The sequence below is a fragment of the Epinephelus lanceolatus genome, chromosome 8, assembly GCF_041903045.1.
Source record: "Epinephelus lanceolatus isolate andai-2023 chromosome 8, ASM4190304v1, whole genome shotgun sequence".
Taxonomy (NCBI): domain Eukaryota; kingdom Metazoa; phylum Chordata; class Actinopteri; order Perciformes; family Serranidae; genus Epinephelus; species Epinephelus lanceolatus.
The window spans coordinates 39,157,344-39,179,212 of NC_135741.1; the positions used below are offsets into that span (position 1 = coordinate 39,157,344).

Below are 21,869 nucleotides of genomic sequence, written 5' to 3' on the forward strand. Positions count from 1 at the left end.
AAAAAAATAGAATTTTAATTGTGTGAATAATTGGTAAAACTTAACAATAAACAATAGATTTCCAAAGACCTAGACTTCAGAATGATAGACCACCTCTGTGTGTCACTCAGACAATAACTGGACATTCTGTTGTGGAATTTCAAAATTAAAGCCCTTTGTGTTTCCTCAAAATTCAGATTAGTTTACTTGAATGTTCACAGTGGTATGATCATATAAATCAAAGGTTTAAATCAAACTGATACGTAAATGTAGAGAAAATATGAAAAACAAACAAGAAATAAATTGCATTATGCAACATACCCTAAAAATATCAAGATATTATTTTTTAGCATGTGTGAGTGTGTAAATGACCTTTGGTGGCTCTATGATATCCACAGGAGCTGAGCCTACGAAAGAAGGGTTTGGAGTGTCTGGTGTCCATCCTTAAATGTATGGTGGAGTGGAGCAAAGATATGTATGTCAACCCAAACCTTCAAGCTAACCTGGGTAAGTTTGTAGTCTACAGTGAATATCTAAACACTGCACAGAGGGAGAGTGGGACCAAAACATATAATTGTTGTGTGTGCGCGTGTGCAGGCCAGGAGCATCCATCTGACAGTGAGGGAGGAGAGCTGAAGCTCCCAGAGCAGCTGGTGGGACGTCGAGACAGTATCAGCTCTCTAGACTCCACTGTCTCCTCCAGCGTCACGGTTTCCCAGGCGGACCATCCGGAGCAGTATGAGGTCATCAAACAGCAGAAGGACATTATTGAGCACGGCATCGAACTGTGAGTCCTTGTTTCTCAACCTTTTTGGGATTTACATTAAGATTACAGTGTGTGGAATATTTTAACCTTTATACTTTTTGTTCTTGTTTAGAGAAGATGAGTGATGATGTTTTCCTCCGTTCTCTTCCCAGTTTCAACAAGAAGCCAAAGCGAGGCATCCAGTACCTGCAGGACCAGGGCATGCTGGGTTCCACAGCTGAGGACATCGCCCAGTTCCTACACCAGGAGGATAGACTGGACACTGTGAGACATTACACACTTGTTGTATTCTCAAACAACAAAGCTGTTTATTCAAGTTAGTAATTGCCCCCCAACTGCTATATTTCTGTATCCACAGACCCAGGTGGGAGAATTCCTGGGCGAGAACATCAAGTTCAACAAAGAGGTGATGTACTGCTACGTGGACCAGCTGGACTTTTGTGGGCGGGACTTTGTCTCAGCACTAAGAGCATTCCTGGAAGGCTTCAGGCTGCCTGGTGAGGCCCAGAAGATTGACAGGCTGATGGAAAAGTTTGCTGCTCGATACTTAGAGTGCAACCAGGGGTAAGGCCCACCTTAGATTTCCCATTAAAATGTAAAGACTAAAATATTTGTGCGCGTCACATTGCACCAAAGTGAATTTTTTGAATATATATTTTTAGTCACAAGAGTTCATATTTGAATAAAACAAATACAAAGTACTAACTGTTGCGCTGATATGTGTCCTCTTTTGCAGACAGACTCTGTTTGCCAGTGCAGACACTGCCTACGTGCTGGCATACTCAATCATTATGCTCACCACTGACCTGCACAGTCCTCAGGTGAGAACTGTAGATTGTTTTATGTCTTGTCACTATCATCACCATGATCTCCGTATGTAGGCCTTTTATTCACCCTGGACGCAACTGTGTCGCCACTCTCTATGGAATATTTATTAAGGATTGGTGGCTTTTCTTCAGGCTCACAATGCGTTTGTTGTTATTTACTGAAAAATTACACCAAGGTGCAATTTGTATTTGCAAGCATTCAGCCTTTATTGGACAGAACAGCTTTTGCGTGAAAGGGGAAGAAAGAGAAGGGATCACAGGAAGGTTGGAATGGAACCTGCAGCCGCTGCGGCAAGAACATAGCCTTTGTATGTGAGACGCCCTGTGTTTAAAAAAACTAAAAGGGAGTGCTTTGGTAGGGCTGTGTTGTTTTGGTGACTCAAAGGAAATGAAGTCCAGTTTAAGTAACAGGTCCATGAGCCTGAAGGCTTATCAGACACCAAAATTCATTGCATTAGTTCACAACACTCAGGATGATTATCACAGTGGCAATTGTTTCATTTTTTGGCACTCCAACTGCAAGATAAACAAGGCACAAAGTAATCTAGCTCGCATGTATTAGATTGGACAAAGCGGCGCCTTGCTGCCTGACTTTGTGTTCAATTCTGGCAAAAGCCCAAAAAGGCTCAACGTTTTTGCTGGACGACCCTGCGTTTATTCACCAGAGTCCAGGGCCCATATATCTGTGGCAGCGCGGCCTTCTACAAATAGCTGCTGCACCTGATTTATTGCTGCAGACACACCACCGTGACAGAGGAAATTTCATCTGAAATTTAAAGTCTGAGAAAAGCAGGTGTGAATTATGGCACACTGTGACAAACACACCCAAACACAGAAAGACTATAGCCAGGGGGGAAAAGAGAGAGACGATGAGACAATGTCAGACAATGAAATCACTTTATTGAACACAGTTAAGACCGCTGCAGTAAATTAAAAGTTCAAGTATTCTCTATATAGCACATCACAAACCAGCAGCAACAACACTGTTTTTATCTCCTGCAATTTTACCTTACTGTTTGTCTCAGTGTCTTTCTGCTTGAATATGTTTTTAAGCCATGGTGCCACGTGTCGGTGACAACCAAGGGTGGGAGGCATTATGTTTTGGGGTTGTCGGTCCCGTTCTCATAATTCTGTTACCTCAGGAACGACTTGAGGGAGTCTGTTCAAAATTGGCACAAACGGTACCTTGGACTCCAGAATAAACTTAATAGAATTTGGTGGTCAAAGGTCATCTTCACAATGACATCATAATGCTCTGCATAAACACATCTCTGGCCATAACTAAATGTCATATCTTAGGAACAGAAAGGAAGACATTTGGTCAGATACTGAACTGACGACACTAATCTCTGGTGTCCATCTTGAAACTGTGCTGATTGTATAGATCTTCTGAGATGCTGGGTTGAAGATGTTTGTGAGGCATCCACCTTTTAGAATTTGTAGCTTGCTTTGTTGCGGCAACATTTGAAGCATTGTCAGCTGTGATGGCTACACATGAGTCTGGGCAGACATGCATGTGAACTGTAACTGCAACTTCACTGGTTCGCAGAGACATACAACTTGACCTAATAACTGATCCAGACCAGTGTTGGCCTCATATATTTTAATGTTGATGTCCACAGAAATAATCAAGTCAAAGGAGTTACAAACCACAGTCCACCACATTACACTTTGTTTTAGCTCCCTAACTTTGCAGATGTGCAGTGCACATCAAAACAGCAAAGCAGAAGAACTGTGGATTTCCTCCATTTTAATCACTCCAGCTGCCTCTCTTGATCTTTTTCGTTGATGTAGGTGAAAAACAAGATGACAAAGGAGCAGTACATCAAGATGAATCGTGGTATTAATGACAGTAAGGACCTGCCTGAAGAGTATTTATCCTCCATATACGATGAGATTGCAGGCAAGAAGATCGCCATGAAGGAGAGCAAAGAGTTCTCAATCACTCCAAAGTCCACCAAGCAGAGTGAGTCTGAAAGTTTTTTTACCAGCCAGCATGTGACAAAAAGACAACAGACTAGTGATGTATCAATATAGTGTCATCTACGTTCAGGATCTCCCTGACACTATTTACTGTTTGCTAAAAAACAAGAGAAAGATTTCTGTCCTCCTCCGTTCAGGTGTAGCCAGTGAAAAGCAGCGGCGTCTGCTGTACAACATGGAGATGGAGCAGATGGCGAAGACTGCCAAAGCTCTGATGGAGGCTGTGAGCCACGCTCAGGCCCCTTTCTTCAGCGCTACACACCTGGAGCATGTGAGACCCATGTTCAAGGTATTACCTCTCTTTTTTAATTTAACATTCCAGATTAGATTGAACCACATCTTTAAACAGTGGGATGTTACACCAATACAACAGTTTGTGAACACAGTAGAAATGTACGCTGTATGTTGCAGCTGGCTTGGACGCCCTTGCTGGCAGCGTTCAGTGTGGGCCTGCAGGACTGTGACGACCCAGAGGTGGCGTCACTGTGTCTGGAGGGCATTCGATGCGCCATCAGGATCGCCTGCATCTTCAACATGCAGGTCTGCTGATCTTTGACACACACATTGAGCCAAATATTTATGGGGGATTTTTTTCAGCTGGTCACATTACCTGTCAGTAATGTTTTATTTTAAAAGTGGCTCTGTCTTCTTCAACTGTAACTGTGTAGTAACTGGCCTTCCTGTCCGTAGTTGGAGCGAGACGCTTATGTCCAAGCCTTGGCCAGATTCACCCTGCTGACAGCCAGTTCCAGTATCACAGAGATGAAGCAGAAGAACATTGACACCATCAAGACCCTGATCACAGTGGCACACACTGACGGAAACTACCTGGGAAACTCTTGGCACGAGGTGACTCCCTACCAACAGGATTTATTAAGAATAGTTGCAAAGAGATAAACTGTTACTGATTCTCAGAAATTACTTCTGTAAAGACTGATAGAATACAGATAAATTGCAAATACACACAGTTGCCAGTTTATTAGGTACACCTAGATACTACATGCAGTGCAGTCTAATACAACAGCACTACAATAAAACCTGCAGCCTTCATGGATGTTCCCTTTTTAATTGAAACAGTTTTCAAGATGTGTTGGTTTAAATGTAAGGCCATTTTGAAGGCTGTAGTTAGTAGTTTAGTTGAATTGTACTGTACAGACAAGGTATGAGAAACACACTCAATATAATCTCAGTGTCATGTAATACAATTCAACAGCACCACGGACTACAGCTTTGTAACAGTGACAATTTGGGTTCGTTTGTCAGAACCAATAGCTTCTTCTCACGTTTTAGTCAGGAACACTCGTCATACAGAGGCATATTTAACCACTTTCTGCAACAAATGGAAATACAGTTATGCTTGGTACTGATGGCTCCACTCTTAAGATGCTCCCTGGAGTAGCGTAGCAGCAGGTTAGCCAAACAAGGAGCACAATGGAGAAAATTCCCCATGGCTATACAAGAGTGGGTACGGACATCAAGACATTGAATGTAATTTTAACCTTTAAACTATATTAATACTATGAACTAGAAAGAATGGTGGAGGCTGTGGCGGAACAAAGCTTTGCCAGCAGCAGCAGCGGTGAGAGCGGCAGCATGCATGTAGCAGGGATCAGTGAGGAGGGAGTCATTTAAATGGACTGCCTTGTTTCGATAGTGGGCTTTGATTGGTGTGTGACTGACAAGAAACCATGATTCAGTCAGCAGCTGTCAGCTGATTGCAGCTGGGGCGTATGACTTCGGTGTCCTGCATAAACTAACGCAATGCTTCAAATATATATTTTTTGTTGAAGCGTTAACTTAGAGCCAGTATTGTAATCAGGACCACCTCAATGGAGACTTAGATTAGAGACAAGATTTAGAAGGGTCAAGACCAAGTCAAGACAAAGACCAAGGCAAGACGAGATTGAGTCACGACCAGACCAGTGCGACTCCCACACTGTATGACACACTTAATCTAAAATGTGAAACATGCAAACCACCGGCACTCCTCAAATTGATCTGAAAGATCCACATTCTCATAAAAACAACCTCTGAAAACAAATGAAGATTCCTCTTCATTACTGTTACACTGTCTATATGTGTGAATTCATAAGTGTGCCATGAGAAATGTCTGGATAAAAAAATCTAAAGGCATTGCAGAGGTGAATTTTGTAATTTTCCTCTGATTTTTGTGAGCAAACAAACACCAAGGAGCTGACAACAATTTAACCATGTCTTTTCAACACTTCTTTTTTTCACAGCAATTTAGTGATATCCCTGCAGTTGTAGTCTTGTATGGTCTCAATAAATCCTGAGGCCTCTTTTTCCGCAACAAGACAAGAATTGGTGTCGAGACCAAGATCGATTAGAGTACTACAACATTGCTTACAGCCTACTGCAAATGGATTATTGGCAAATATGATAATGACCTGAAAATACTGATTTATTTTGTCTTATTTTATCATATACATAACCTAGAGAGCATAGTTGTTTTTTTTACCACTAAATATTTCAAAATGCCAAGGACAGAGAACTACAGAACATGACCGGGATTTCTACTTTGCTGCTGAGTGTCTGAAAATAATGATGTCACACTCTCTCCTAGGAGTAGTCGGGAATGTATGAAGCATTGTAAGTTACTTTGAATACCTATCCTGAAGTTGGAGAACTTTTAATCTTTGGTGAACTTTTAGTGCAATTTCTAGGACAGATCCTGAAATGACTCATTCATAGGATCCCTGGTAAATTATGTTCTTGCCACCCAAGGAATATTCCCTCAACTGTTTTAAAATTATTTGTTATGATTACCAAGGATATATTTTTCATTTATATACTGGATCCAAACTGTCCCCAGCTCATCATAGCTATTCTAAAATGAATAAAACAAACAACAGTTACAAGTTACTTGTTGTGTATGTGTGTTATAGATCCTGAGGTGTATCAGTCAGCTGGAGCTTGCTCAGTTGATCGGCACAGGGGTAAAGACACGCTACATCTCGGGGGTGGTCCGGGACAGGGACGTCAGCATCAAGGGCTTACCCTCCGGAACAGAGGAGTTCATGCCCCTGGGGCTGGGTATGACACACACAATAAGGCGTCTTAATTACATATAATAGCACACATAAATCGTGCATTTTTTCCTCTTTGCTTTGAAAAGTCACATACATTTGCTGTCTGTGTCTGATGCCCGACTGTATACTTTAGCTTGTGTATAATGTGTTTGCTGTTGCAGGTAACTTGGTGGGAAGTCAGGACAAGAGACAGATGGCTCACATCCAGGAGTCAGTAGGAGAGACCAGCTCTCAGAGTGTTGTGGTAGCTGTGGACAGGTAAGACAAAATACCCATAAAAGTACTCAGATACAGGATATTAATGACGTAATAATCTATATCAGTCCTTTATGATGATTTAGTTTCCCCACAAATATGAATGCTGCTTATATTTTTGCAGGATCTTCACTGGTTCCACCAGACTAGATGGAAATGCCATTGGTGAGTGTTCTGTACAGTATCTCTGTTTGTGGTCGTTACAAAGAAAGAGAAGGTATTCATTCATCGTGTGATGCTGTTTTAATCATTTCCAGTGGACTTTGTGCGGTGGCTGTGCGCGGTGTCCATGGACGAGCTGGCCTCAGCACACCAGCCGAGGATGTTCAGCTTGCAAAAGATTGTGGAAATCTCATACTATAACATGAACCGCATCAGGCTTCAGTGGTCTCGCATTTGGCAGGTCATAGGAGACCACTTCAACAAGGTCAGTGGATTAAAGGTTTTGCAAAGTTCTAAAAATGTGTCACCTAAAGAATATAAGCTCCTGTTAATAAGAGGTATGAGCTCCTGTGTGTGGCACATGTGTGGCAGGCAGCAGTGAGATGACACAGTGTTCCTTTGGTTATAATGGGTGCAACAGTGGATCAGTAAAGCCATTTTAGAGCTGTCACTATATGATTATTTTATCAAATCAGAGTGAATATTGGACTTGCATTTGCCAAGTTGCCAGAAACACAACTCTAAATGAATGTTTATGTTCTGCTGGTTAAGTAAATAAGCAACTGTTTGCCATATCAACTAAACAGTTTAAAATGCACCGTTTTTTAACATGTACGCATCAACGTGTACTGTCAAGATAAATCCTTCATGCTCTCGGATATATGTATGCACATACAGTGCACAATCATCCAGTCCATGTATATTCATTCATTATTTATTTCTTTGCACTATTTGTATAGTTTGCAACTTAAAATATGACTCCTTTTTTTTTTTTTAATTTTTGTTGTTGGTCATTGGTGCCTATATATATATATACACATATTCATTCACGTACTTGAGTTAATAATAGTCTTGTCTATTTCTTACCTTGTCCAGCTTTGTTGTCCTAGTTCTTAGCTGTTATGCATATGTCTGTGTATTTTGAGTACATTGAGTACGAAACCATCCAATTCCTTTTACTTGTTTGCATACTTGACTATGACAGCTGATTCTGAGAAAGTGATAATATGTCATCGTCATGTTTAAAGCTGGCTGCATTGCCCGCAAGTGGATAAAAAATAAATCAATAAATGTTAATTAATTAAATTAAGTTTGAGTATACAATACACATTTCAGACTAAAGAAACAATTCATCATGATTTTTTTTTAATAAACCAGAGGAAACTAGATTCACTTCTGAGCTCCACTGATGACTGTTGTGTCTTCCTCTAGGTGGGCTGTAACCCCAATGAGGATGTAGCCATCTTTGCTGTGGACTCACTGAGGCAGCTCTCCATGAAGTTCTTGGAGAAAGGAGAGCTGGCCAACTTCCGCTTCCAGAAAGACTTCCTCAGGCCTTTTGAGCACATCATGAAGAAGAACAGGTAGAGGATATTGTTATACTAGGTTTCCATGGTTATGAAATTCCTGGAAGAGTATTGAAATTAGAAAAACTGCTTTACAGGCCTAGAAATGGTTTGGAATTAACAGTGTTTTGGAAAGGTTTTGAATATACTGTATGTATAATGTTTTGGCTGTTGGTAAAAATATGTTCATAAAAATCCCAAAACATATCTAACGTTACACAGATTCTGTTCCTCTTAATACTATCTTAAAATCTAGTGCTGCATTGCATAACCGTCGAAATGTCACCAGTATCACATGACACAGACCGACATTTTGTCATTTCCAAGGCTGTAGCCTTGGAAATGACAATGACAATGACAATGACACTTGGCAAAAGGGTGTGTACACCCTTTTGGGGAAAGAAATGCGCTGTCACATTAAGAGAGGAACAAGAAAATACTGAAAAGCTTCTGTGTAGCGTATTAGCCAAACGCTTAGGCTTTCACACTGAGATTTGAGGCACATAAGATGCAGAATATTCACAGACAGTGTGATAAATATTTAAATGCTCCTGGTTACAATTATTACTGATGGACAGGTTAAGGTTAGCTTAAGTGGGAATCTGTTGGAGTGCAGTCAGACAGCATAGCAGCATCAGACCATCATCTCCAACTAAACCTCAGCCTCGATCAAACAGCTGGCATGATCCAGGCATCTATACATGTATAGATAAATATATACAGATCAGAGAAAAGTAATATTACATCGTGTGTTCTGAAGACAGAAAAGTAAACAGCGTTTTGGTTTTTTTTCCTCGACTTCTCATACACTCCATTTACAAACACACACACATGCACACAAACATACATATAGTCATTAACACATCCACCGAATTTTCATCCCAGCTATCATTACTTGTTAATTGCTGTTAATTTTTTTTTTCTTACGGAACATTCACAAACACATGCACATAAACACAGACATACATATATTTACTAACACATTGACATCACTGATTCACTACTGTGGCACAGATAGGTTATGTAGAGTTGATAGATACTTTTTCACAGTAAAATATCAGATGCAGTGTATATATAGGGTGTTTTATGTGTTTGATGATATTTTAAGTCTTAAAGCAACCCAGTATTGCACCATAGTAACCCCCTCCCCTCCCCCCAGGTCCCCAACTATCAGAGACATGGTGATCAGGTGTGTGGCTCAGATGGTGAACTCTCAGGCGGCCAACATTCGTTCAGGTTGGAAGAACATCTTCTCAGTGTTTCATCAGGCAGCCTCCGACCACGATGAGACCATAGTGGAGCTTGCCTTCCAGACCACTGGGCACATTGTCAGTAAGTATGACTGCAGCTCTTTGCTCAGGGCGGCCATTTTGGCTCAGGTGATTTCAAAATAAATAAGTGACAGAGGTTGTGTTGTGTCAAACCGCTCAGCTGACAGTGAGACAGATCCTCAGTCCTGAATCAGCTTTTATAAGATTGAGAATTAATGACAGGAACGATTTAAGATCTCATAAACAAATCAAGTTATTCTTGTTTTTTAATTTTCTTTCCCTGTCTTCATCCCTCTTCCTTTAGTGAACACCTTCCAGCAGCACTTTGCAGCTGCTATTGATTCGTTCCAAGATGCAGTGAAGTGCCTGTCGGAGTTTGTGTGCAACGCAGCTTTTCCTGACACCAGCATGGAGGCTATCAGACTCATACGACACTGCGCTAAATATGTCTCAGAAAGGCCACAGGTGGGAACAACTGAGTCGTGACTATACCGCTTTAATAAGAAAGGTTATTGTGTGACAAAGTAGTGATATTTTTTATCATGTGTAAATAGCACTATGTGGTTTCTTCAAAATGAATTATGTAATGTTTAACTTGGTGTGTCTCTCTCCAGGCCCTGAGGGAATACACCAGTGATGACATGAATGTTGCCCCTGGAGATCGGGTGTGGGTTCGTGGCTGGTTTCCCATTCTCTTTGAGCTCTCTTGTATTATCAACCGCTGCAAGCTGGACGTCCGGACCAGGTAGACAAACAGCTCCTCGTCATTTCACTCTAGGGACATGGTTCAACTTGTAGCACACTTTTAACTACATCATTAAGCTTCAGCAATGTGTCTTCCAAAACTTGTTGTCGCCCCTGGTGCTTGGCCTTCCCCTAGTTGTTGCAAAGACAAAAAAATATACAGGGTGTCTACAGGTCCTCAAAATGTCTTACAGTCAAATCTTTATTTATTAGGCCTTTAAATTATTAGATAGCCTTAAATTTGATTTTGTGAAGTCTTAATTTGAACTTATTTCATGACTAAGAAAAATATAATTGGTCCAAAAATCAGTCTTACATTTGGTTAAAAATCTTTTTGAAAGGATCTTAAGAAGCATTAAATGTCAATGTCAGATACCTCTAGACACCCTGATAGAAAAAGAAATAGAAGTAAACAAACATCATAGGATCCAACACAAAGTGTCAAAGCATGACTGGATAAAAGCACTGAACGTTAAACAGGACTAATTTCCATAGTGGTCCTGGCTGCCCCAGTCATTACTGTAGCTCTTTGAAACTCACCTTCACTTTTCAGAAACACACGCAAGGTCATCCAGTCATGTTGCTACCATCTGAAAAATATTGCTAGGTGAGGATCAATGCTGAATTTAATGACTCTCATACCATCATTCATGCTTTTATTTCCTCACAGTTGGACTAATTTAATGAGCTCTTAAAAGGTATAAATCAGAAATTGATTACTAGACTGAAAATTGTGCAAAATGCGGCAGCGAGACTCCTACCAAAAACCAGTTTTAATGACCTTACAAGTGTTTTACATATAAAGTTCTTCTTGGCCTGGCCCCAGAATATATATCTGACCTGCTGTCCCTTTACCAACCAGTGGGCAACCTGACATCCTCAAGCAGGAAGCTGCTGACTGTTCCCACCTCACACTTAAAGACTAAACGGGGCTGAGCATTTTGTATTTAATGGGAAAAGTTACAATTGGCATTCATTCCCTGGACAAATAACTCTATGGTGGTCACAGGTATATATTGGCTGCAGCACCAATGGCAGTGATGGAAGCATGACACCTGATTGGACGCACTAATTTTCACCCTTTTGCGGCGCAGTGCACCACCACCAAAACCACCCGTCTCCATCCAAGAGACGCTCAGAACATTGTTTAAATTAGTCTGCATTGATTTTGAAAGAGACTGAATAAGTGACAGGTATAAAACAAAGTACCAAATGTAACATTTTCTACTAACACTCAGTAACATTTGGCTTTTTGGCTTTAATAGGAAAGGTTACAGTTATCTTTATAAAAAGGCTTTCTTATCATTTCTCCTTTAATTTTTAGCATTATTTCTATTCTTAATTATTGAGATAGACTGCACTTTATTCTTGATGTTGCACTTATGCAATGCGCTGCTCTATCTCAAGTTTTAATTCATTCACCAATTGTGTTTTGATTTTTTTCCTCAGTGTTATATGATCTTTTTTTATCATCTGGTGTTTTTATTTTTTCCTCTGTTTTCCTGGTACCTGCCTTGTGGTAAAACATTACCTTTTATTTTATTGTTGTGTTTTAGATGGTAATTGTAAAGCCCTTTGTAATGCTGATGTTGATAAATGCTATATAAAAATGTTATTAACATTATTATTATCATAAATACACCTGAGCATTTGCTACATTACAGATTTTAGTGAAAGTTGACATGCAGAGTTAATAATTGTAGGTATTCTAACCCTTTATTAGTGTTTAAACAAGCATGGAGGACTAATAGACATCAGGACAGTGGAGAGAAGCAGGACTAAAGCCTCTCACTCACGTTGTTGTGCTCGTGATTGCACATTGTCCCCTCCTTCTTGCTGGTTGCAACAAGACTGACATGTCAGCTCTTTGTCTTTCCTTCTCGCAGAGGTCTCACAGTCATGTTTGAGATCATGAAGAGCTACGGTCACACCTTCGAGAAGCACTGGTGGCACGACCTCTTCAGAATCGTCTTCCGCATCTTTGACAACATGAAGCTCCCCGAGCAGCAGACAGAGGTCAGAGGTCACTGCCAGCAGGCCGTCAAGTCCCATGGCTGTTTATGTTTTAACATGGATGTCCTCTTTAGTGTTTTGGAGAGGCAGAAGACCTTAAAACCTGTTACGTCTGCTTTGCCCCCAGAAAACCGAGTGGATGACGACAACATGTAACCACGCTCTGTATGCCATCTGTGACGTGTTCACCCAGTTTTATGAGCCTCTCAGTGAAATCCTGCTGGCTGACATTTTCACACAGCTACAGTGGTGTGTCAGGCAAGGTGGGTGTTCAAATTCATGTAGACAGGTAAAGCAGAACACTCATCACTTCTCATCATGAGGCCGAGAGGTCAACACTCACTGTGCTTTGTAATATTTTACAGATTAGATGTTTTGGTGCTGTGCCAGTCTGACTCACTAGATGTAGACTGTAGCTATAAGCCTGCTATTGGCCAGCTATTTAGGCTGAACAGCTAGCTTCTAGTTAGGGACATCAGTGAGGGACTAACAAAAATTACTGGGGAAAGAAGGGGGGCTGAAACATGTTTCAACTTTACAAAACAAAACAAAAACAAAAACACTGAATTGCTACAATTGACTACAAGTAAGGAGAAGCTTATGAATAATTTAAAGGTCCAGTGCATAGGATTTACGGGCATCGATTGGCATAAATGGAATCTAACATTCATAACTATTTTTTGGTTCTCCAGCACACTTTGCACACAGGGGAAGTTTCAGTTGGGTGCAATTTGCAACCTCACCACTAGATACCACTAAATCCTACGCACTAGACCTTTATCCAAACAGTCAGCAACTGTAACAAGATTCTTTCATCCAAAGCTTTCAGTCCCTGACAGGTGAAACCTCAGTGAAGTTAATAACATTTGTATGTGTCAGATGTGCTCTGAAGTCATTACCTTCCTTCTACAGACAACGAGCAGCTGGCTCGGTCAGGGACAAACTGTCTGGAGAACCTGGTGATTCTTAATGGGGAGAAGTTCAGCCCTGAGGTCTGGAACATCACCTGCTCCTGTATGCTGGAGATCTTCCAAAACACCAGCCCTCATGCGTAAGTCCTGAACCACTGCACTTTCAGCCAGAGATCAAGTATATTTAGTTTCAGTTCACTCAGCTGAGAAATGTTGATGAAACTGCACATGAACTCCTTGATAGTAGTGTTGATACAGTTAGTTAATTAACGGTTTTGAAGACAAAAAACACAGCTGTCCAGTCAAATAAAGCACTCCAGGAGGTAGTTACTAGTCACATTAAGACTGGGGCAAATGGGGTTAATGCCAGGTACACACTGCACAATAATTAAGCTGATTTTGGGTCAGATTTCCCCCTCACAACATTTGTCAGCAAAGCCCTGATTTTTTTGATGGTTTTAAAGATCATCCACCGATTTCACATCACAAATATTCAACATGTTCAGCATCTACAATCTGATATCCTGTTATGAGGGGGGACCCCTGAGGATCACCTGTGGTCCTGAAGGTGTCAGAGGGTGTTATAGCTGTAGTTGGTAATGTTTATGAAAATAACTTTTTTTGTCACATTTGCTGAAACTGTCACTCCATCCACACAGTGTGAGTACAGGAGACCAATAGTCCGTTAAAAAGTCACGTTCCTCCTCTTCCTCCAAGTGCTTCTAATTACATTTGCTAGAGTCTACTGTGGCTGAAGGAAAATAACCAATCAGAGTCAAGGAGTCTCTAATGCAGTTGTCAATCATGTTAATCACAGCGGTCAAATTAGGCAGCGCTCATCAAATATGAATCAAGATTCTGTTACTGTATTGGCAATGTCTCATCTCAGACATTTTCAGAAATATATTTTAGTTTCTCTTTAGGTGTAAAAGTTTGTATCCCCAGTCGCCATATTTAAAACAGATGAGCCAAAACAAAGCACCAAAAAACAGAACAAAAAAAAAAACACTTGAGGTGAGAAATAGACAATACAGTAACAGAATCTTGTTTCATATTTGATCAGTGTTGCCTAGTGTGACTGTTTGTTCCCAGGTCACAAGCAGTGACTGACATGATTGACAGCTGTGTTAGAGACTCCTTGGCTCTGATTGGTTTTCGTTCAGCCACGGTGGATTCTTGCAAATGCCATTAGAAGCACTACGAGGAGGCAGAGGAACATGATTTTTTTCCACAGACTATCTGTCTCATGTACTACTATGTGGATATAGTGACAGTTTCGGCAAATACGACAAAAATTATTTAATAAAAATGACAAACTTCAGTGTTAACACAATATGAAATGGAATTTAACTCAGCTTGCACTGGGATATGTATAGTCCATGTTTATGCTGTCCCCATGACTTTGTCTATGTTTCTTTCTTTTTTCTTGATGAAATTTCTAGAAATGGCAGTGCAAAAACGACCTCATCTGTTGCCCGCCATGTTTGTTTACCCTAAGGTCACGTTTGATTGCAAGAGATTTATGAAATTTGCGGTTTTGAAAGTCGGGACTCTGATTGTTTGTGAATGGAATCTGTTAGTGTGTGGCTGTTTTGGCCAAATTGTTGCCCTCCACACAGTATAGCAACAAAACTACTACATCGATTATTACATGTTCTTATGTGTGGGGTCTCACAATTTCAACATCTGTTAAGATATGAAAAGTCTTTTAGCGTGGGCCAGCCTTAAAAACATTATTGTGCTTCTGTGACAGGATGTTATCACAATGATTTCTGATCTGTCATTTTGTTTTCTTTTCAGTTTGTTGACTTGGCGACCGGCTGGACAAGAAGAAGAAACCACAGATGGCAAGCATTTTGTAAGCAAAAAAAACCCAATTACACTCATATAACTTAAAAACATTTACAGTGTTTAAAACAGCAGATGCTTTATACTTGGTCTGAAACATGATGAGTACCTGTACTGTTATATTTCCTTCTAACCTTCCCGTCACATCAGAAGTGTGACACTAACCTGTGATGTCCATGATTTTTGTTTTTGTCCAATTCCAGGATGCTGATTTTGACAGCCTGTCCCAGAGCAGCTACGACAGAGCTCTATCTGAGAGAGGACACAGCCAGATGTCCAGTGACGACACCTGGAAGAGCAAGTCCAATGCTAGTGAGTACACAGCATTCACACAGTCGTACCCTGTCGCTGACTGTCACTGTAACATTGGACTGCCATTGTCAGTCTTGTCCCTCATAAATGCTCACATCTCTACACCACTTGTTTTTTTCTGTTCTCCAGGAGTTTCAGACCAGAAGCTGTTTGCAGGCCTGCTGATCAAATGCGTGGTACAGCTTGAACTAATCCAGACAATAGACAACATTGTCTTTTACCCAGCAACCAGCAAGAAGGAGGATGCTGAGAACATGGCTGCTGCACAAGTACGTTACAACAGCTACCATATGGATAGATTTTACCCCAACATTGCCCTTTTGTCATCACTTTTTTTAATATATTTGAGGAAACTGTTGCAGTTGAAATGGTGAAAGAGAGGAAGAAAGGGTTGTGAAAGCTCATATATTACTCCTGACCTTCTATGAAATGCTGCGCACTAATCTGAACTATAGGGGGAAGTGATCAACTGTCAGATCAGACCTACGTACACAAAAAAATCTTAATAGTACAACCCTGTGTGATCTTAAATTGTCAGATATATTTTGTTAAAGTCTCAAACTGTCCTCTCCTTAGCGAGATGCTCTGGAAGAGTCGGAGGCTGAGGGAGTCTACGCAGGCTCAGAACAGGGTATGTACAGACACATGACCTCTGCGCACCTCTTCAAGCTGCTGGATTGTCTGCTTGAGTCGCACACCTTCGCCAAGGACTTCAACTCCAACAACGAACAGAGGACAGCACTCTGGAGGGCAGGTGAATAGAAAGCAAAAGTCCTCCATGATATTAATTTATGACAAAATTCATAAAATTGTATCCTTATCCTTTGCACTTCTTCTGTTTAGTGTGACTTAGAGTAGAATGTCTTTGAAACATGTCATGGAAAGTCCGTCTGTTATAAGACGATGTCTTAAATATATTTTCTAACCTCCTTGCCTTAAAGAGGCAGTTCATCCCCAAAATCAAAAATTTTGGCGATCATTACGTGGTTACTCTACACCCACCAATCATTTTACTGCACAGAAGGAAGCATGCATCTAGTCATGGCTGAGAGGCTCGTGACAGTGAAAGATGTAAACATTAATGGTGTCCTCCTCAGCTTAGCTGTAACGATAGCTAGCTCCTTCTGCATGGTGATACAGTTGGCAGGTGTAGACATCTCGATGGCTAAAATTTCCAGCACTCATCAACTCACACCAAAACAATCTAAACTGATAAAAAGCACTACAGGTAAGAGAATAAATATGTATTTTTGATTTTGGGGTGAACTGTCCCTTTAAAAAGTCTCAAATGAAGCATAACATGTTTTTACAGGTTTTTACAGTTTACAAAGTAATGTTAAACTTTATAGCCAGTGCAAAGTCTGATTCATAAACATTCAGGAGAATGCTGTGTTTTTGCCTCAGATGAACCTGTAAACTTTATATTGTTGGATGACCTCTCTGCTGAGAGAATGATTTCTTTGTGCTTTGAGTATTAAGGCCACGCTGAAAATATTTTGAAAGTTTTCCTGCTTACCAGAAACCTACGGACTTCTTGTTACCTCTTGGGGGCTTTTTCTGCCTTTATTAGAGAGTTGATGACAGAGATATGACAATGTCTTAAGGAGAGGCAGAGAGAATGATATGTAACCAAGGTCCCGGGCCAAACTTGGACCAGAGACATTGTCATTCTTTGCCAGGGCCTTAAACCCTAAGGCCAGACAGGCCTTTATTTAATGGACATTAGAGATACAGAGAGGACATTAAAGGAGAGAGATATGACATCCAACAAAGGCCAGATTTTAACAAGGGATGTTGCATTATGTCCTAACCACTAGGCCCTGCAAATCCCTCTGGTGATGTTTTTTAACCAGTGATTGTCTCTGTCTTGCCCTCAGGCTTTAAAGGGAAATCTAAGCCCAACTTGTTGAAGCAGGAGACCAGCAGTCTTGCCTGCAGCCTGAGGATCTTGTTCAGGATGTACTCTGACCTGCAGCTGCAGGACTCCTGGCCTGACATCCAGACACGCCTGCTGCTGTGAGTACAACTGACGACAATAGCGTCAGTCCTTTTGTGGGAATTGTTGACAATAAAACAACACAGCATCACCAGACTTGTCCTTAAATTTTTTTTATATTTTCCTTTTTTTTCCAATCTAATAGACTGAAAATGCATTTAAGAAAATACATTTGATGCCCACTCCTTCAGCAAGTCACCAGGTTGTTGTTGCCTGGTTAAACGTTGAAGTGTAGATAAATAATCTGTGTAATTTTTTTTTTTTTTTTTTTTAAATTATTTTTTAGGGCATTTTTTGCCTTTAATTGATAGGACAGTGAAGTGTGAGAGGGGGGAGAGAGAGAGGGAGAGACACGCAGCAAAGGGCCACAGGCTGGACTCGAACCCGAGCCGCAGCCTTGTACATGGGGCGCCTGCTCTATCCACTAAGCCACCGACGCCCCATAATCTGTGTCACTTGCAGAAAAGTGCAGCACTGATGTTTGTTACTTGTTGTGTAAGCTGTTTTGACACATGGCTCATACCTCATAATATATTTATGAACTGTACGCTGTGTGTGGATTTTGTAGAATATATTGGCGTGCTAGAGCCTGGTACAAATCACCTTTTGTTTTTCACTGAGCAGCTGCACCAGAGCAGTTGACTCATGTATTACATCAAGAATACGTATGTGTGGTGATATTCATTTAATAACTGTTTTTTGTGCTTTAGTAGTGTTGGTCTGCTCTCCTATGATAACAATAATAAAAAAAAATAATAATTGTACTGTAGTAGTTCTGGTAGTTAGAGATGCACTACATCAGTGTTGTGTTGGTTATAATCCTCTATATATATGTTGCATTGTCTGTCTCAGCGTGTGTAGTGAAGCTCTGGCCTACTTCATCAGTCTGACCTCAGAGAGCCACAGAGAGGCTTGGAACAGCCTGCTGATGTTACTGCTCACCAGGACACTACGGCTGCCCGATGACAAGGCAGGAACACAAACACCCAAACACACACATGCACAGAGCAAACTTCCAAATCTAAACCTATTTTTGCAAACATTATGGAGCTCTAAATCTGAACCAGGATCAGAAATTGAAGACAGGCCGGGGTCAAAGATACTTATAACATCCATTAGTGAAAAAGGATAGAAACCAATAATGTGCATGACTCCTTTTATATTACCTTTTTTATTTATTTCATATTTTTGTGATTATAAACACTTTTGTGAGTTGTCACCTATGAATCATGCACTCTCAGTGTGAGTGCATGATTCACTGATGACTCACGGGAGCCCATGACTCAGGGTGTCTTTTCAGGGCATTTTAGACCCAAACTATATCAGTTTTTACTTATGAAAACAACCTATCATGCATCTCCAAGCAGCAAGAAATGTTGGCGCCATGCAGCCAACTTTGGAAGAAAAAAAGCCAATACCACACAAACCACTGCATCAACAAAAAATACTACAGTATTGTTAAAGTGGACTGGCTGGCACCGGCCTCTTGTGCAAGGCCTGCTGTGAATTTTAAGTTGGTAAAACAAATCTTAGTACTAAATATTGTGTTTATTTGCCTGAATGTTATTTCGTAATTCAGTGAAATTGCCATTAAAAGAAGCAAAGTACAGCAAAAACATGCATCAGCGAAGACAGAAATGGCCTCTCAGCATATTAATTCAATGCCCTGCTGTGAACTCTGTGGCCTCCCAGCAGTGCCCACACAACACAGGGCAACCGCCCTTCCTCTCTCTGCTGTGGATATTCTAAAGACTTCCAAATACACTGTCAGTGTGTATGGCTGGACCCAAATACTCAACTATTTGGATACCTGTTCGTTGGGGAGGTATTCAGTTTTCAAGTTTGGGATTTGGATATTTTTGTTTTGTTTTATTTAAGAATATTATTCAACAAACAAAAATAAACAATTGTGCAACAGCAGTTGAAATAGTGTGAAATACCTCCACACAGCAGATTCTCTCCTTCGCTCCATGACGTATGACGTAGCTCGCGTCGCAATAGATTTATAGGGAAAGGATCGCCTCAGGTATAGGTTGCATTTTCCGATACCCAATCCATCTCTTCAGGGCCAATATTCGATCCAGATATCAGATCGGTGCATCCCTATCCGTCAGTGCTGCATCTAATTTGTGTGTGCTGCGTCATGTTCAGTTCAGGTTTTAACAGAAAGAAAATAAGTGCCCTTCTTTCTTAGATTTTTGCTGGAGGGGAGATTTGACATACTTAAACCACAACTGTCTCGGGACAAATATTGCACACAGCTTTGTCCATGTTTGCTGGCTCACCTTTATCATTGGAACTAAATCGAAAATACTCCCAAACAGGGACAGAGACACATTTCTTTTTATTTTAAGTCCTGTAACATTATCCCCACCACTCACAGTCGCCATTTTTCTCAGCAAACTGTTCCACCAGTTAAATCGGAAACAGGAGTGTCTGTTATTTTTTTTACTGTATTGCTAATCATATTCCCGGGATTTCTAAGTACCCCATTATACCTTAATAGCTTAATACTGCCCCAAGCCAGGGGGATAGCCCTGGGTACGTCTTTGGTAATTCCTTTGGTTAGCGGGGATTTAAAGCACATACAGAATGTCACTTGGTTGAATCGTGGTGCTAATTAATATTTTCTCACTTTGTTCTTCTTTTTCAGTTCAAGCCCCATGCCTCCTGCTACTACCCCCAACTGTGTGAAATGATGCAGTTTGACCTGATCCCCGAGCTGCGAGCAGTCCTCAGGCGCTTCTTCCTGCGCATCGGCCTCGTCTTCCACATCGCTGCTCCCGAGGTGGCACCCGCCAGAACTCCCACATCCTAGAATGAGTGGGTGCAGGGTTGGGTGGAGGGACGGATGGAGAAACGGAGATGACACTGATGAGTAGATCACAGGTGGACACATAAGAGACTTTCCCCCTCTTCTGGACTGGAACAGATTACGGAGGGGCTGTAACGGCAGGAGGGAGACAACCAAGACTGTAGCTTTTCTGTCTCAGTTCAGGAGTTTGCATTAAAGTGTTCGGCTTTTCTACTGCACTCAGCTTGCAGAAAAGTTTCACCCTGTCCTTCCTCCCTTTTTTCTCTCGGGGATGAACAGCACTGTGACCGGCACTCTCTGCTGACTGTTGTCATTCATCATCCCCCAAGAACTGTAAACAAATAATTTATTGATATTGTACCTGATTTTGATGGTTTGTTTTTTCTGTTGTTTTTTTTTGTTTTTTTTTTAACAAAAAAAGTGTGTCTACATGCTGAAAGCAAATGAACGGAAGCATTGAATTTGAGGAACCTTACATTTACCCTTTGTGAAAAATCTCTTGGCCGCCTGTGCCTGTTATAAAATTATAACATCATCAGTTTCGCCCTCATAGTGAGTTTGGTGATCTAATCAAAATATCTTGTGATATCTCACATGTTGATGCCCATCACAAAGTAGTGTTTGCCACTTTAATGTTTATGTTCCTTTTTATGTCTGCATTGTTTGGTAGTGGGCTCGAGAGGCTGAAACTCTCAGCTGCGGGAGAAAACAATCTGCATCTCTTACAACACTATGGGAGATGTAATGCGGCTTTGTTTGTGACGCGTCCCCTCTCTGTGACACAACCGTCCTGTCATCTTTATAATTCCTTGCCTGTTAAAGAGATTTTACTTATTTATTTTGCTCACTTGCTTTAATTTGTTTTATGATTATTTTTCAGCATGATTGCTGGTTTACAATGAAAGGTTGGTTGAAAGACTTGCTACTTCCCTCTACCATGCATTCCTCTGTGTTGACCCAGTAAGCCTTACACTGAAGGACTTAACATGGAGTCAACTCCTCTTGGCTTTAGAATTATAGCTGGCTCATAAAACCCCCCACTAATCCATCAGTTGGCCCTGTAAGGTGACACAGTGGTTGTCCATTTCCCACAGTCTTTTGCACATCCGTTGCCGACAGTTTTCTCATGTATTAATACCAGCCAGTGCATCACCTTGCTCTGGATGGTTGGAACGCCTGTCAGTGTTGTCACATTCAACAGTAGAGTTTAACCACAGAAAGGTTCAGGAACAGAGCGAAACCAAAACACACATCTACAGAGACACAGGAATCTCTGTAACTCTGGATCCCTCATAGGTTATTCCATGCCTTTTTTAAAAAAGAAGGATGTATGTAATTATTTAAAGTGCATTTAAATATTTTTTGAGAAGCATTCCTTCCCTCGCAACTATGGATGTCTACTTTTCTTCCCTAATGCTAGGGAATATATAAATATATATATATACAGTAAATGAAAAAAAGCAGACTGTAAAGTTTTCAATGTAAGATACATAGAAATGAAAGTGCTATACGGTTCTATACATAATATTGTGATGTAATCTTCCAAACATTTGGTGAAGTAATCAATAAACCCGAATTCTGATCCACTCTA

The 21,869-nt window shown here is 40.8% G+C and overlaps 1 protein-coding gene across 3 annotated transcripts in view; it reads left to right on the forward strand.

The window, feature by feature from the left end:
- arfgef2 (ADP-ribosylation factor guanine nucleotide-exchange factor 2 (brefeldin A-inhibited)) overlaps positions 1-21,869 on the forward strand; it is a 39,776-nt gene extending 17,907 nt beyond the window's left edge. For 2 of the 3 annotated variants that reach the window (XM_033629031.2, XM_033629030.2), the window contains exons 13-38: positions 378-486; positions 577-766; positions 898-1,009; positions 1,104-1,309; positions 1,482-1,566; positions 3,367-3,538; positions 3,693-3,844; positions 3,967-4,095; positions 4,246-4,404; positions 6,462-6,609; positions 6,767-6,863; positions 6,985-7,025; positions 7,118-7,287; positions 8,235-8,386; positions 9,528-9,700; positions 9,944-10,104; positions 10,254-10,384; positions 12,270-12,399; positions 12,524-12,659; positions 13,309-13,447; positions 15,108-15,165; positions 15,359-15,736; positions 16,044-16,221; positions 17,345-17,483; positions 18,316-18,433; positions 20,117-21,869. In XM_033629031.2, the coding sequence (XP_033484922.1) occupies positions 378-486; positions 577-766; positions 898-1,009; positions 1,104-1,309; positions 1,482-1,566; positions 3,367-3,538; positions 3,693-3,844; positions 3,967-4,095; positions 4,246-4,404; positions 6,462-6,609; positions 6,767-6,863; positions 6,985-7,025; positions 7,118-7,287; positions 8,235-8,386; positions 9,528-9,700; positions 9,944-10,104; positions 10,254-10,384; positions 12,270-12,399; positions 12,524-12,659; positions 13,309-13,447; positions 15,108-15,165; positions 15,359-15,736; positions 16,044-16,221; positions 17,345-17,483; positions 18,316-18,433; positions 20,117-20,281 (3,828 nt within the window). In that variant the 3' untranslated portion in view covers positions 20,282-21,869. The remainder of the gene's footprint in view (positions 1-377; positions 487-576; positions 767-897; positions 1,010-1,103; positions 1,310-1,481; positions 1,567-3,366; positions 3,539-3,692; positions 3,845-3,966; positions 4,096-4,245; positions 4,405-6,461; positions 6,610-6,766; positions 6,864-6,984; positions 7,026-7,117; positions 7,288-8,234; positions 8,387-9,527; positions 9,701-9,943; positions 10,105-10,253; positions 10,385-12,269; positions 12,400-12,523; positions 12,660-13,308; positions 13,448-15,107; positions 15,166-15,358; positions 15,737-16,043; positions 16,222-17,344; positions 17,484-18,315; positions 18,434-20,116) is intronic. The other variant, XM_033629032.2, reaches the window with a different exon arrangement.